This window comes from Oryctolagus cuniculus, chromosome 6 (genome assembly GCF_964237555.1).
Source record: "Oryctolagus cuniculus chromosome 6, mOryCun1.1, whole genome shotgun sequence".
Taxonomy (NCBI): Eukaryota; Metazoa; Chordata; class Mammalia; order Lagomorpha; family Leporidae; genus Oryctolagus; species Oryctolagus cuniculus.
The window spans coordinates 25,459,649-25,474,635 of NC_091437.1; the positions used below are offsets into that span (position 1 = coordinate 25,459,649).

The window sequence follows — 14,987 nt, forward strand, 5'->3', positions numbered from 1 at the left end:
AGCTGTGCCGCTGACTGATGACATGATCTTGAGTGAATCACAGAGCCCGGAACTACTACTGTGTCCGCTATGAGGGGCTGTGGTGAGGATTAAGTAGACGGAGGCAGACAGGTACGCATCAGGACAGCACCTGCCACACAGCCAGCGTTCACTTCAAGAGACACAGACTCCGCCAACGACACAGAAGGCAGGACGACGAGGAGGCCGTTGCTTCACCCGCTGCTAGCCAGGGAGTCCCGAGAACGGCTCACTTGCGAGCGCCGGCTCTAGCTGCAGCAGTGCCGGGGGGAGGATACCAGGAAAGCAGCGACAGAGGTCAATGAGCTGTGACGCTGAGCTGCTGCCCCAGCACCCACCTGTGAGCAAAAGAGACACAGCCCGCGCCAGAGGGGCCCCGTACCTGCGCCACTGCGGCGGGTGCTCATGTCCGCCACGTAGATCCACTCGTTGGTCGCTGGGTCGTACTGCTCCACGGTGCTCAGGCACTGGCGGGAGGCCCCATCGTAGCCCCCAACGGCGTACAGCTTCCCTGGAATCGACCAAGTGGCAGAGGGTGTCCCAGGACACGGGCACGGAACAGCAGTAAAGCCAAGGCTCCATCTTTAACCCTCTGGGGCCTCCGGGGGGACCACCAACTCGCTCTCCAGCCAGGGAAGCCCCCCTCTCCACTTCTGCCTCCTCCTCGCTCTCCACCATGAGCTCCTGAGCAGCACTACTGAGACTCTTTCTAGATCAGGGCTCCTTCTCCCCAGTACAAAACTTCAACCCCGCTCAGGTCGGGCCCGACATCTTGCTGGTGAATGACACGAGGCATCAGCACCAGACACAGGCGGGCAGGTGGACGTTCTGGCCAAAGGTCCACGCCAGCAAGTGAAATAAAACACTGTCCAGGGAGAACCCACACCCTCTCTTGGCCCTGGTGTCCAGCCTCTCTGCCACCATGGCAGACAGAGTGTGTGAAAGGCGTGCTCTGTGCGCAGCCTGAGCTGGCGTGCCTGGAATGGCCCCGGGACCACACTGACATCTCTGAGCCATGCACAAGAGCCCTGAGGTACCAGCACCTATTTTAAAACAAAAATACCATTAAGCTGCCGTCCAAGACCATAGTTTCTGCCTGGGGCTAGGGGCAGAGAGTGAGTCTGGCCAAGGGAGAAGAACATTGCATTTGGGCTGTCCCAGGGCACAGAGTCACACATTTTGGGTTGAATAGTTAGTCCTGCAATGCAATGGGTCAGTCTCGTCCACAGGGGCAGGGGGAGGAGTCCCACCCACCTCGCTTGTGGGCCTCAGAGTATGGGGCCCCTGGAACTGTAGCAAGGGTCTGGAATGCCGGCTGTAGACTAAGTGATGCAAATCTCTTCCCCAGGATTACATCACTAACTGATCTCAGGGAGACATCACACGATTATTCTAGGTTAGGAGGATCATCGGCTCAACACTGTACTCTAGAATCGGGACTGTCGCCGTGTCAACGATAGATTCTTCCTCCGGCACCACTGAGCCTGGTTTTGTTTTCTGCCTCACAGTCCCCTCAACTGCCCCTGGGAGAGACAGAGACGACCCCTCCCCAGTTCTGCCCTCACCAAGTCAAGGGGAAAGACCCTCGGGGCCCAGGCCGCGTGTGCAGTGCGTGCTGGCTCACGGGGACCCACTGTGACACGCTCTCTGCCCGGCCGGGGAGCTGCGGCCTCCCCCTGACCCCCACTGCCCCTGCTCCTGGCAGGGCTCCGCGAGCTCCAGTAGCCAGTGATGCTGACTTCCGCCACTTTGTCACCTGTATCACTCAAACAGCAGGGCCGCCGTCGTGAGCTGATGAGAAGGACGGACACAGGCCAGACGACAAAGAGGACCACGTCCACAAGGCCATGGGGGAGCAGAGCCCACCTAAGCTCCTCCCTCACGTTCTCACCAGAGCTGCAGATGGGCCCTCTGCAGCCCCACGGTGTCCACAGCTTCTGATGTGAGAGGGCAAGCTGAGCACGCTCCCAGTGTGCCCTCCCTGCATGGACATGCAGGGATGCAAAGGGGCTCCCAGGAGCCTCGACAGGGCAGCAGTGAAAGGGACCACCATTCAGGCCCCTCCGCTAATCCCCATCAGCCATTCCCAGCCTGCAGCGTCAGCCGAGAAAACCCCGCTCAGGGTTTCTCCTGGAGACCATTCCCAGGGACCTGCTATTTTTAACCCCTCGTCTATTGTTTGGTGTTTCTGGCTGAGGAACCAGGGGAAATGGGAAGGCGGCTGACAAAGCACTTACATTTGGCAGATGGATCGACTTCTGTTCCACCAAGAGGATTAATGTGCAAGGAACGATTCACATGAAAATGCAAACTACCCAGTACCAGTACAGACAGAGAAGTACAGTGAGAGAAAGGACCTTTCTACTAACATCTACAGTGTGCACACACGTGTGTGTGCGCGTGTGTATGTGTACCAGTCTCAATCAACAGCTCTTCCAGCTGAAGTCCCACATCGGGGCAGGTTAACACATCAGTGTCGACCCGCAAGCTGTAAAGTTTAGTTCAAATAACTCTCTTAGCCTTGGGCAGGGGCTTCGCCCTCATCTGTTCTATCAGGACCCTGGCACGTAGCTCAGGGCAGTGCCCTGCAGATCAGAGCAAGGCAGGGGCACATCAAGCTGCTGGACAGAGGACGCGGCCCAGGTGCTGCCGCCTTACCTTCTACAACGCCCACACCCACGCTGCTCCGCCGCGTGTTCATCGGGGCCACAAAGAACCACTCGTTGGTCTTGTAGCTGTAGGCTTCTACCGACGCCAGGCCTGGGAGACAAGAGACTCGTGACTCCAACAGCACGGGACCTCAGCCTGCTGATGGGGACCGGCCCAGTGCCAGCCCTGCTTTGCTGAACAGCGGCAGCAACTCTGCCCTCACACATCTGCCCTGCCTCCGGGGGGACCACTGACGCTGACTCAAAGGGTGGGTAAATCTCAGCTGCACTGCACAAGTCAGTCTTGCAACTCCCAGCATGGAACACTGCGATTCCAAGGGAAAACCTGAGGCTGCCTCACTCAGCACCTCTTCCCATCCCGTTCCCCTGGCTTCCTTTACCTTAAACGCTGGAAAGGTGACAGGACTCCCTTGCAGCTAACGGTGAGCGAGTCATTGAGATCTAAGTAGAAATCTGGTGAGGGTTTCTTAAACAGCCTTTGTTTGTCTCATACAGGAGCCACTCCGCCCTGCCTCTTACCCAGAACTGACATGTGCTAGCTCGGGCAGTAACAGCCATCTAGTGATCACAAGGAAAAGGCCAAGAGAATCTTAAGGAACTTGGTCCAGTATCCAATTTAAGTATATGTGCTGCCGAAGCGAGCACTTGGTCCAGTACCCCAGTGCAACGGTACCAAGTCAGGAATTACTGACCTCTGGACTTTGTGTCTCAGGAGTAAAACAAAGTCCTTCATTTTTTTAAGCTACAGTTGACTCAGGTTTTCTGCTTATAACCCCCAATAAGTCCTAAAAGAAACAACGCACCCTTTTGTTCTCTTTATTTTTAGGTCCCACTCAGTATAGGCAGCCTCCAGGGGGGTTGAAGACCCTGACATTTATATGAGTGGGGCAAAAAGAAGGCTGAGAAAGATCAACAACTGTGACAATACAAATAAAAACCCCAGAGAAGAAAAAGATATTGTTCTTCATCTCAAAGAATACAGATTTCATTTAACTGAGTTACTGTCTACAAAGATGTCTACCTGGAGACATGAGCAGACGTGAGATCTGCTCTCCAAGGCCACGTCCACTAATGGCTGCAGATCAGCATTTTGAAGCTGGGCCCACCCATGGTAACACAGCCTTGCAAAGCTTCCATGCACCAGGAGAACAGAGGGAGCAGCCCAACCGACCAGCTGGCCCCAGCCAGGTCTTCTCCAACTGCAGAGCCTCGGCTGGCTCCTTTTCTGCTCAGTGGAGGGTACAGACGAGGGTCCTGAGGCGCTGTGCAGCTGAACCTGCACTCTCTCTTCTTTTTTTCCCCTTAAGATTTATTTTATTTATTTGAAAGGCAGAGTGACAGAAAGAGAGGGAAAGGCAGAGACAGACACACACACATGCACGCGCACAAACACACACACACACACACACACACGGGCGCACACACAGATCTTCCATCTGTTGGTTCACTCCCCCAAATGGCTACAAATGCCAAGGCTGGGCCAGGTCAAAACCAGGAGCCAGGAACTCCATCCAGGTCTTCCACGTGGGTGGCAGGGACCCAAGTACTTGGGCATCTTCTGCTGCCTTTCCAGCTACACTGGCAGGAAGCTGGATCAGATGCAGGGCAGTCCAGACTGGACCCCAGCTGGCATCCCATATGGGAGGCAGGCAGCAGGTTAACCCACAGTACAATGCTGGCCCCCGAGCATGCTCTCCTTCTACTCTAAGTCTCATCGTATGCATAAATCGACTCTCCAACAGCAGAAAGCTGCAAAGGGACTCTTCTGAGTGCAGGTCCTTCCTAGAGCCCTAGAAATCAGTGTGTGGCGGCCAGCATCCCATTGAATGGGGAAAAGTTGGAAGCATTTCCACTGAGATCTGGCACCAGACAGGGATGCCCACTCTCACCACTGCTATTTAACATAGTTCTGAAAGTTTTAGCCAGAGCCATCAGACAAGAAAAAGAAATTAAAGGAATACAAATTGAGAAGGAAGAAGTCAAACTATCCCTCTTTGCAGACGATATGATTCTTTACTTAGAGGATCCAAAGAACTCTACTAAGAGACTATTAGAACTCATAGAGGACTTTGGCAAAGTGGCAGGATATAAAATCAATGCACAAAAATCCACAGCCTTTGTATACACAAGCAATTCCACGGTTGAGAAAGAACTGCTAAGATCAATCCCATTCACAATAGCTACAAAAACAATCAAATACCTTGGAATAAACTTAACCAAGGACGTTAAAGATCTCTATGATGAGAATTACAAAATCTTAAAGAAAGAAATAGAAGAGGATACCAAAAAATGAAAAAATCTTCCATGCTCATGGATTGAAAGAATCAACATCATCAAAATGTCCATTCTCCCAAAAGCAATTTATAGATTCAATGCAATCCCAATCAAGATACCAAAGACATTCTTCTCAGATCTAGAAAAAATGATGCTGAAATTCATATGGAGGCACAAGAGACCTCGAATAGCTAAAGCAATCTTGTACAACAAAAACAAAGCCGGAGGCATCACAATACCAGATTTCAGGACATACTACAGGGCAGTTGTAATCAAAACAGCATGGTACTGGTACAGAAACAGATGGATAGACCAATGGAACAGAATTGAAACACCAGAAATTAACCCAAACATCTACAGCCAACTTATATTTGATCAAGGATCTAAAACCAATTCATAGGCCGGCGCCGCGGCTCAATAGGCTAATCCTCCGCCTAGCGGCGCCGGCACACCAGGTTCTAGTCCCGGTCGGGGCGCCGGATTCTGTCCCGGTTGCCCCTCTTCCAGGCCAGCCCTCTGCTGTGGCCAGGGAGTGCAGTGGAGGATGGCCCAGGTGCTTGGGCCCTGCACCCCATGGGAGACCAGGAAAAGCACCTGACTCCTGGCTCCTGCCATCGGATCAGCGCGGTGCACCGGCCGCAGCGCGCTGGCCGCGGCGGCCATTGGAGGGTGAACCAACGGCAAAGGAAGACCTTTCTCTCTGTCTCTCTCTCTCACTGTCCACTCTGCCTATCAAAAAAAAAAAAAAAATTAAAACCAATTCCTGGAGCAAGGACAGTCTATTCAATAAATGGTGCTGGGAAAACTGGATTTCCACGTGCAGAAGCATGAAGCAAGACCCCTACCTTACACCTTACACAAAAATCCACTCAACATGGATTAAAGAGCTAAATCTACGACCTGACACCATCAAGTTATTAGAGAACATTGGAGAAACCCTTCAAGATATTGGCACAGGCAAAGAGTTTCTGGAAAAGACCCGGGAGGTACAGGCAGGCAAAGCCAAAATCAACTATTGGGATTGCATCAAATTGAGAAGTTTCTGTACTGCAAAAGAAACAGTCAGGAGAGTGAAGAGACAACCGACAGAATGGGAAAAAATATTTGCAAACTATGCAACAGATAAAGGGTTAATAACCAGAATCTACAAAGAGATCAAGAAACTCCACAAAAACAAAACAAACAACCCACTTAAGAGATGGGCCAAGGACCTCAATAGACATTTATTAAAAGAGGAAATCCAAATGGCCAACAGACACATGAAAAAATGTTCAAGATCATTAGCAATCAGGTAAATGCAAATCAAAACCACAATGAGGTTTCACCTCACCCCGGTTAGAATGGCTCACATACAGAAATCTACCAACAACAGATGCTGGTGAGGATGTAGGGAAAAAGGGACACTAACCCACTGTTGGTGGGAATGCAAACTGGTCAAGCCACTATGGAAGTCAGTCTGGAGATTCCTCAGAAACCTGAAGAAAACCCTACCATTCAACCCAGCCATCCCACTCCTTGGAATTTACCCAAAGGAATTTAAACAAAAAAGCGGTCTGCACCCTAATGTTTATTGCAGCACAATTCACAATAGCCAAGACCTGGAACCAACCTAAATGCCCATCAACAATAGACTGAATAAAGAAATTATGGGATATGTACACTTTAGAATACTATACCACAATAAAAAACAATGAAATCCAGTCATTTGCAACAAAATGGAGGAATCTGGAACACATCATGCTGAGTGAAATAAGCCAGTCCCAAAGGGACAAATATCATATGTTCTCCCTGATCGGTGACAACTGACTGAACACCAAAAAGGAAACCTGTTGAAGTGAAATGGACACTATGAGAAACAGTGACTCGATCAGCATAGCCCTGACTGTTAATGAACAACTTAATACATTATCCCTCTTAGTATTTTTTTTTGTCTGTTCTACTTAATACTACTGGTTTAATTCTGTAATTAATACACAGTTATTCTTAAGTGTTGAAATTTAACTGAAATGTGATCCCTGTTAAATATAAGAGTGGGTATAAGAGAGGGAAGAGATGTACAATTTGGGACATGCTCAAGCTGACTTGCCCCAAATGGTAGAGTTAGAAACATACCAGGGGAGGCCGGCGCCGTGGCTCTCTAGGCTAATCCTCCGCCTAGCGGCGCCGGCACACTGGGTTCTAGTCCCAGTCGGGGCGCCGGATTCTGTCCCGGTTGCCCCTCTTCCAGGCCAGCTCTCTGCTGTGGCCAGGGAGTGCAGTGGAGGATGGCCCAAGTGCTTGGGCCCTGCACCCCATGGGAGGCCAGGAAAAGCACCTGGCTCCTGGCTCCTGCCATCGGATCAGCGCGGTGCGCCGGCCGCAGCGTGCCGGCCGGCCGCGGTGGCCATTGGAGGGTGAACCAATGGCAAAGGAAGACCTTTCTCTCTGTCTCTCTCTCTCACTGTCCACTCTGCCTGTCAAAAAAAAAAAAAAAAAAAAGAAACATACCAGGGGATTCCAATTCAATCCCATCAAGGTGGCATGTATCAATGCCATCTCACTAGTCCAAGTGATCAATTTCAGTTCACAATTGATCATAATGAAAGGACTAAGAGTCAAAGGGATCACATAAACAAGTCTAGTACCTGCTAATACTAACCGATAGAATAAATAAAGGGGAGAGCCATCCAACATGGGAAGCGAGATACACAGCAGACTCATAGAATGGCGGATGTCCTAAACAGCACTCTGGCCTCAGAATCAGCCCTAAAGGCATTCGGATCCGGCTGAAAAGCCCATGAGAGTAGTTCAGGCATGGAAAGCCAAGACACTCTGGCAAAAAAACAAAAACAAAAACAAAAACAAAACAAAAAAAAACACCCTAAATGAAAGATCTCTGTGAGTGAGATCCCAGTGGAAAGAACAGGTCTTCGAAGAAGGAGGTACCTTTCTCTGAAGGGAGGAGAGAACCGAGAGAACCTCCACTTTGACTATGACCTTGTCTAAACAAGATAAGAGTCGGAGAACTCAGAGGGCTTCCATAGCCTTGGAAACTCATGACTGGAGCATAGGGAGATTACTGATGCCATAAACAGGAGTGTCAATTTGTAAAGTCAACAACAGGAGTCACGGTGCACTTACTCCTCATGTAGGATCTCTGTCCTTAATGTGCTGTACATTGAGATTTAATGCTATAACGAGTACTCAAACAGTATTTTTCACTTTGTGTTTTTATGTGGGTGCAAACTGTTGAAATCTTTACTTAATGTATACTAAACTGATCTTTGGTATATATAGAAAATTGAAAATGAATCTTGATATGAATGGAAGGGGATAGACAGTGGGAAAGGGGAGGGTTGCAGGTGGGAGGGAAGTCATCGGGGAGGGGGGAGCCAATGTAGTCCATAAGCTGTACTTTGGAAATCTATATTCATTAAATAAAAGTTAAAAAAAAAAAAAAAAGAAAGAAATCAGTGTGTGGGCCTGGTTCTGGCCCCAAAAGAAGCTGGGCCGGTAGCTATAGACACGCACGGTTGCCCAAGAACTGAGGAACAAAACAGGGTTATGAGAAGGGTGTGTCCCAGGCTGGGAGGGGTGGGGACATGCCCTGGACTTACCAGTGCTGCCATCAAAGCCTCCCACGGCGTAGAGCAGGTCGTTGAGCACCGCTGCACCCAGTGTGCTCCGGCGTTCCTGCATGCTGGCAATGGACGTCCACTGGTCCTTCACGCCGTCATACACGTCCACCGTCCGTACCCGCAGCGAGCCGTTAAACCCGCCCACAGCATACACATGGCCAGCCATGAACACCACACCTGAGGCACAGGAAACTAAGGTATCAAGGTCAGGTCGAGACAGCTGGCCACTTAGGTCGATGGGTGACAGCAGGAGGAGCAAGGCGGGCACAGGAATAACTCACAGAGATAACCTCCAACTTCAGGTTTCTAGAAATCAAGATGGGACTCACTGGGTTGCTTTTTCCATTCGCTTTTGTACTTTTGTTTGATTCAAGCAAATATTTGAATTAGCTTACACCCCCAAGCGCGTAAGAGCTGATCTTAGAAAGGGCCACCCAACACAGTGCAGGTGGGGAAGGCAAGGGAAGGGTGCCTGAATCCCACAGAGGATCGAGGACCCCAGGGCCCCACAGGACTTCCCGGACTGGGTGGAGACCGGCCAGGAAAAGCAGCCTGCAGAACTGAACTGACGGCAGTGCGGCTCACCTGCTCTGCATCTCCGGGACGGAAGTTCAGCAATCTGATCCCACCGGTCCTCCTCGAAATCATAGCACTCCACACTACGGATTGCCTTGGGCGCCTGGCCACCAACCACAATCATGACCTCCAGAGAGACAAGTGGACGTTAGCTGCGTCTCCTCACATCTAGATTAGTGGGTAACCAACTCCCAGTACCTCCCACGCCCCCTTCCCAGGGCGTGTGGGTGATCTGCGAGGCTGGACCACAGAGCTACAGACATGGAGATGCCGCCCCTATCACCCACACGTGTGTGTATGCAAGAGCACTCTAACACGCATCTCCCCACGGGTACACGACCAGAAGGGCTGTGCTTCCTAAATGCCCCTCTCAGAGCGATGTTGGGGGTGGCGAAGCCCCTGGAGGCATCTTCTGTGGCCTCAGTAGCCTCAAAGACTGGGGAGGGGACTAAATTGTATCAAAACAAATGACTATATCTTAGAAAAAACATTCAATTCGGATGCATTTTTAGGATCAAATTATTAACCAAAAATATTTCTGAATGCTTACACTGCAGAAGGCACACGTTCACTGCATTATGGGAAAAAAAAATGTGGTGAAACACTGCTTTGTGGTGGGTACCATGAAATTTGTTTAACTGATGATGCTCTGAAAGATACCGCTAACAAATTCCCACAAATAAGGAACCACAAGGAGAGGGCTATCATTCACTCGTCGCCACAACTCTGTAGAGATGACCATCCCCACTGGCAGCTGAGGAGAGCTCACAGAACACCACAAAAGCCCTGGGTCACACAGCTGAGAGTACAGAACAGAGACTGAGACGCGAGTGCCCCTGATGCAAGGATGAGGCCAGTGCCACCCCAGCCGCTCCAGAGACAGGGTCTGTGCTGACAGCTTGCTGCACCTGTGTTTGCGTCAAAATGCAGGTCCCATTCTGGTAGTGGGTCATGAAATCCATGTAATGGGTTGCAACCAGCATACTTTTAATAGAACAGCACAGGAATGATCATGGAAGGATGTTATTTCATGAAATATCTCATCTGGTATTCCACACCTGTACCTTCCGGATAATAGTTCAAACATTTGTTACTGCAGAGTGTGGCCAAAGAAATAAAAGCCGCTGCTCTAGCTAGAGTAACGCATCTGCAATACTCAAGTGTGGTATCCTTGCTGTTGTGACTTTTGTCGTACGTCATTAATAAATAAAAATTATAGTGCCAATGCTAACTACAGTGTATACAGCTTTCTAAATTGATGCAGAGTTGCAGCTGTCCCCATAATGGTGTTACTCTCACTCACTGGCTTTCTTGAGCCGAGAGACGGGGGTGGACGCCATTGGCAGGTAATACCACCACAGGACTTGATCTTTACCTGTAGCTCCCATTATTTACCCGGTGAATCTGCAATTCAGCATGCATCGGAATCCCCTGAAAGCTTTGTAAAAACACAACGTGCTGGGCTCTGCCCCAGAGTTTCCGACTCAGCGAGTCAGGAGCAAAGCTGAGAATCTGCATTTTTCACAAATTCCCAGCTGAGGCTGCTGCTCTGCTCTAGGATTCACCGCTCTTCTAACCCAGGGTCTACTGAGCGCCATCAGCCGTGAGTACCATCAGCCGTGAGTGCCATCAGCCGTGAGTGCCATTAGCAGTTTGTGCCGTTATGAATGATGGTGCTTATTACTTCCCCACCTGTGTTTTGGGGAGAGGAGCACGATCTTCAACACCAGAGTGAGCCAGCAGTAGTTCACTCACCCCCCAGTGAACATCACCTACCAGATGGGGAGCAAAACCAGAGCTGTTGTCAGACCACTGCTCAAGGTCAAGCCCTGATGCCTGGGTTCCAGACTCAAGCTCACCACCGCCCTCGTGAGGCCATCAGCTTTAGTTCACAGCTGTCTGTGGCCAATATCCAAGACCCAGAAGTCAGTCTTGACTTCCGAAACGTTCAGAGGAACCCAGGACATACCGTCCAGGTGTGAGCTGTGGCTGCTGCTGCTGCTGCTGCTCGGAATACACACTCTGACCTTCCCGCAGGTCCCAGCTCAGAGCAGCCTTTCTCAGGGAAAGGCTAAATTCTACATCACTCTCCATCTGTGACTCTTTGCTTGGACACGCATCCATCAATAGTTCAAAACCTGTACAATGGTCTGAGACAAGGAACTGTGAGGCCTGGGTGTGACCATCAGTGTTGCAGGTAGCTCAAAGCAGTAAGGAGCAGCAAGGGCAGGTTCTGCTTCTCTCAGAGGCATAAGATATCCAATTTTTTTTGTAAGTTGTGCAGGAAACCATCACATGCGCAGCACTGTTCCCACCATTGTGTTGATCACACGGAGTACAAAGAAGAAATGTCCTACCTTGAATACTAACAGACGGTTCTTTCCACAGATCCTGAACTTAGCAACCAATTAGACGAATATGAGTACCTCCCAAGGCCTATGTGTATTACACCTGTGAAATCACAAGCTTCCAGCTACTTAAGAAGGCCACAGGGCATTGGAGCAAGTACAGACGTGAACCACTTTCTCCTATCAGCCCTCATTTTACGTTTCCAGAACATTCGGGCCCAGGAAGTTAAATAGGCCTATTTCTTTCATTGTCCAATTCAGTCAAGATTTATGATGCCTGTAATAGAAGTCACTGACTCAAATCAGCATATTTAATGATCTCTATTTGTAACATTTATCCCACAGGGCAAGCCTGGGTGAGAACTATCAGCGGCGTGGGAATCACAGTCAACTAAAGAAGCAGTTCTAGGCTAACGATTATGCTGCATGGACATGGTTTAATCATTCAAAATTGCGGTGTGCTTGGAAGTCTTGCAGGGACCCTTAGGGTCTAGATCCCCGATCTCAATGGTCTCTGTGTTAAAGTCCACAGAAATCATAATGAATGGAGAGTTCTGGTTGACAGACAGGAGCAAGCAGGGCTCCGCTGTGGCAGGGATGGTTATCAATGATCCCCCAAGGAAAGTCAAATGGCCATCTGCTTTAGGGCGATTACTGAGACAATGGAAAGACTATTTGCTTTCTTAGGAAAGAAGGTTTTCTCCCAGAGTAACAAGAGTTTAAATAAAAATATAGCATTCTCTGTTTTGCAGATATGGTCTGATTCCACTCATTTGACTTGGGGTTGAACGCATACTGGTTCCTCCTCAGTGAAATGACAGTATCCTGCATTGGCAGCCATCAAGCACCAGAACCCAACAAGGGAAAGGGGCAAGTGTTGGACAGAGCAGAGCTCTGTGGCCCTCATGGGATCCAAATACTGACCCTGGCCTTAGGACCAAGTAAGGCATCAGAATCTCCACTCAGAGAACAACCAGGGCTCTGCACACATTTTCCATCAGGCAAGAATAGAGTGGATGTCCAAACTGTCTTCCATGGCCGGTGAGCTGGGCAGGAGGCAGGCCCAGCCAGTCGGTCCCTCGGGCCAGGGCAGGAAGCCAGAGTCTCTCTTACCCTGGTGCGTGGGGCCGCAGGGCTAACACCGAAAAGTCATCCGGAGGAGCATGTCGAGGTCGAGCCAGAAGACTTGTCCAGGCAGGTTCCCGAGCAACAGGTGCTCCAGGCAAGTACTGACAGCCTCGTGTGAGACAAAGGTCTGAGAACCAGTGAAGTGAAGGCTGGGCCCCGGGCAGCGCAGGGCAGTGAGCTCTGCTGTCAGACACATCTGGGCTCAGGCATCAGGCCCCGCCCTACACCCCACCCCTCACTACCTAGCTGTCTGATCGAGGGCAAGGAGGGCACTTAACCTTGCTAGCCTCATTTTCATCACCCGTAGTATCAGCAAAACGGGATGTTTCTCTGGTATGGGTGTCAGGAGGATGAATGATAAAAAGCCCTTGGCACAGTGCTCTGTAAGTGGTAAACATTAAATGTTGGCTTCCATTATTAGATCAACACCAGCATCATTATTTTTGCGTGAGGCAGGAAAAAAAAAAAAAAAAAAAAAACCTGTTTCCTAATAAATGGTACAAAGTAGTACTTGTGAACCTGTGAATGGGAGGGTAAGTGCCGCTGATTCTGGGGGTGACGATGGGACTGGACGTTTTCAGGATCTTAGGGTGTTTGCTGGAGTGTAGAACATGCTGGCAGAGGATAAGAGGCCATCCTACCCACGCTGCCAACCCCTCCGCTGCCAACACCATCTACCGTAAGCAGGATGGCCCGACTCAGAGCCAAGCCGCCCACCTCCAGCCCAAATGGCTTTGAAGTATCACTTTGAAAGAGCTGAACAGAAATGCCAACTGAACTGGAATGACGATGAAAAGGGCCAGGTCAGTACATTTCCAAAAGGTTTATTTGAATCTTCCTGGAACCTCATCTCTCTGCTGCCATCTGTGGAACAGGGCAACGTGGGAGGGTTCCTGGTGGCTGGGAGCAGCCTCTGGTTGTCCATGGCAACCCAGCCTCAGGGAAAGCGCCAGGCGGTGAACGTGTGGGAGCCAAGATGATGCTATTAGCTGTTCCAGCTTGAATGTGTCAGTGTGATCTGTGCATCAATGGCTCTGGAAACACACCCTGATGAGCCTCTGCAGCTAACTCAGAAATCGAGTCCTATTCCTTTCAGGAAAGGGACTTGGCTGGCGAACAGATTCACTGCTGAAAACAGTACAAATCTCCCTCCACCACTTCATTCCTTCAAGTGTGCCACGTCAGGAAGCCTATCTGGACTGAACTCATGGAAGTCCAAACCAGCCTGCACTTGGAAGTCCTGTGGCTCCACTCCAACTACTCCAATCATCTCCTGATTTCTCCACTTTTGTTAAGCTGGTAAGTTAAAAATCCCCACAAGGCAGACATCAGGTTGCTTCCTCCACGACACCAAACTAAACTGCTTCTGTGGGGTCTGGAGTTCATATACAAGTTGGGGGCAGAGGTCTGGGGCCAGTCACACTGGGCTTAAATCTCAGCTCAGCCACTTACCAGCTGTACTTGAAAGATAGGTCACCAATTCTTTGATTCTCCTCCATACAAACATGGAAATTAATTTTCTTCCCCTTGAATATGGACTGGCCTTGGATTTAGTGACATGCATTCAGCAAATGAAACAGGGCAGAAGTGCTGGGAACACGGCTTTGGAGGCGACATTGTAATAAGACTCAAGCTCTACCGCAGATGTGCCTGCTCATTCTCTTGATCTCCAGTCACTCACTGGGGGCAGGCTAGCTACCACATCATGAAGACACTCAACCGCTCACGGAGGGATCCACATGGCAAGAAACTTAGGCCTACCAGCAACCATGTGCATGGGCTTAGAACCAGACCCTGCCCAAACAAGCCTTGAGATGACTGCAGCCTGACCAACAGTTTGACTTTACAACTGAACCTGAGCCAGAACAACCTAGCTAAGCCATTCCAGGATGCCTGCCTAGAGAAACTGTGAGATAATACACGTGTGTTGTGTTAAGTCACCAAGCTGAGAGTAATTTGTAATGCAAAATAAATAACCAGTAAATAATGAATACATAATATCCCCAAGATCCAGGTCTCTGGCCTCTTCCCTTTCCGTGGCACTTAATGCATCACTGTAATTTTCTCTTCACATCTCTCTCCCTCACCCCTAGACTGGGAGTCCCTTGGAAAAGGGACCAGTTCATGCGAGGCTTTGTGCTCCAGAACATAACACGCACCTGATAATTAGTGACTTCTTTATAGAAGAGTGCAATATGATTGAATTAATGAATTTATGAATGAATGCACCCATGATAGTTTATTGCTGGGGTTTGGATTTTCTTACTGTTTTATCTAAGTGCCTCACAACCCTCTATCTCTCAGGAACAACATCAGGACTCATTCAATATTATATGGCTTATGAGTTGAACTAAATG

The 14,987-nt window shown here is 49.7% G+C and overlaps 1 protein-coding gene and 1 non-coding gene across 28 annotated transcripts in view; both read right to left on the bottom strand.

Moving 5' to 3' along the window:
* Nucleotides 1-14,987, bottom strand: part of KLHL3 (kelch like family member 3) — a 317,329-nt gene that overhangs the window by 12,870 nt on the left and 289,472 nt on the right. For 26 of the 27 annotated variants that reach the window (XM_070076153.1, XM_070076145.1, XM_070076163.1 and 23 more), the window contains 4 exons: nt 9,164-9,281; nt 8,558-8,755; nt 2,677-2,778; nt 401-529 (listed from right to left, as the gene is read on the bottom strand). In XM_070076153.1, coding sequence (XP_069932254.1) covers nt 401-529; nt 2,677-2,778; nt 8,558-8,755; nt 9,164-9,281 — 547 coding nt within the window. Of the gene's footprint in view, nt 1-130; nt 271-400; nt 530-2,676; nt 2,779-8,557; nt 8,756-9,163; nt 9,282-14,987 lie in introns of all 27 variants that reach the window. The other variant, XR_011389740.1, reaches the window with a different exon arrangement.
* MIR874 (microRNA mir-874) lies at nt 12,573-12,632 on the bottom strand. The gene has a single exon (NR_162706.1). It is a non-coding gene; the product is annotated as a microRNA mir-874 (primary transcript).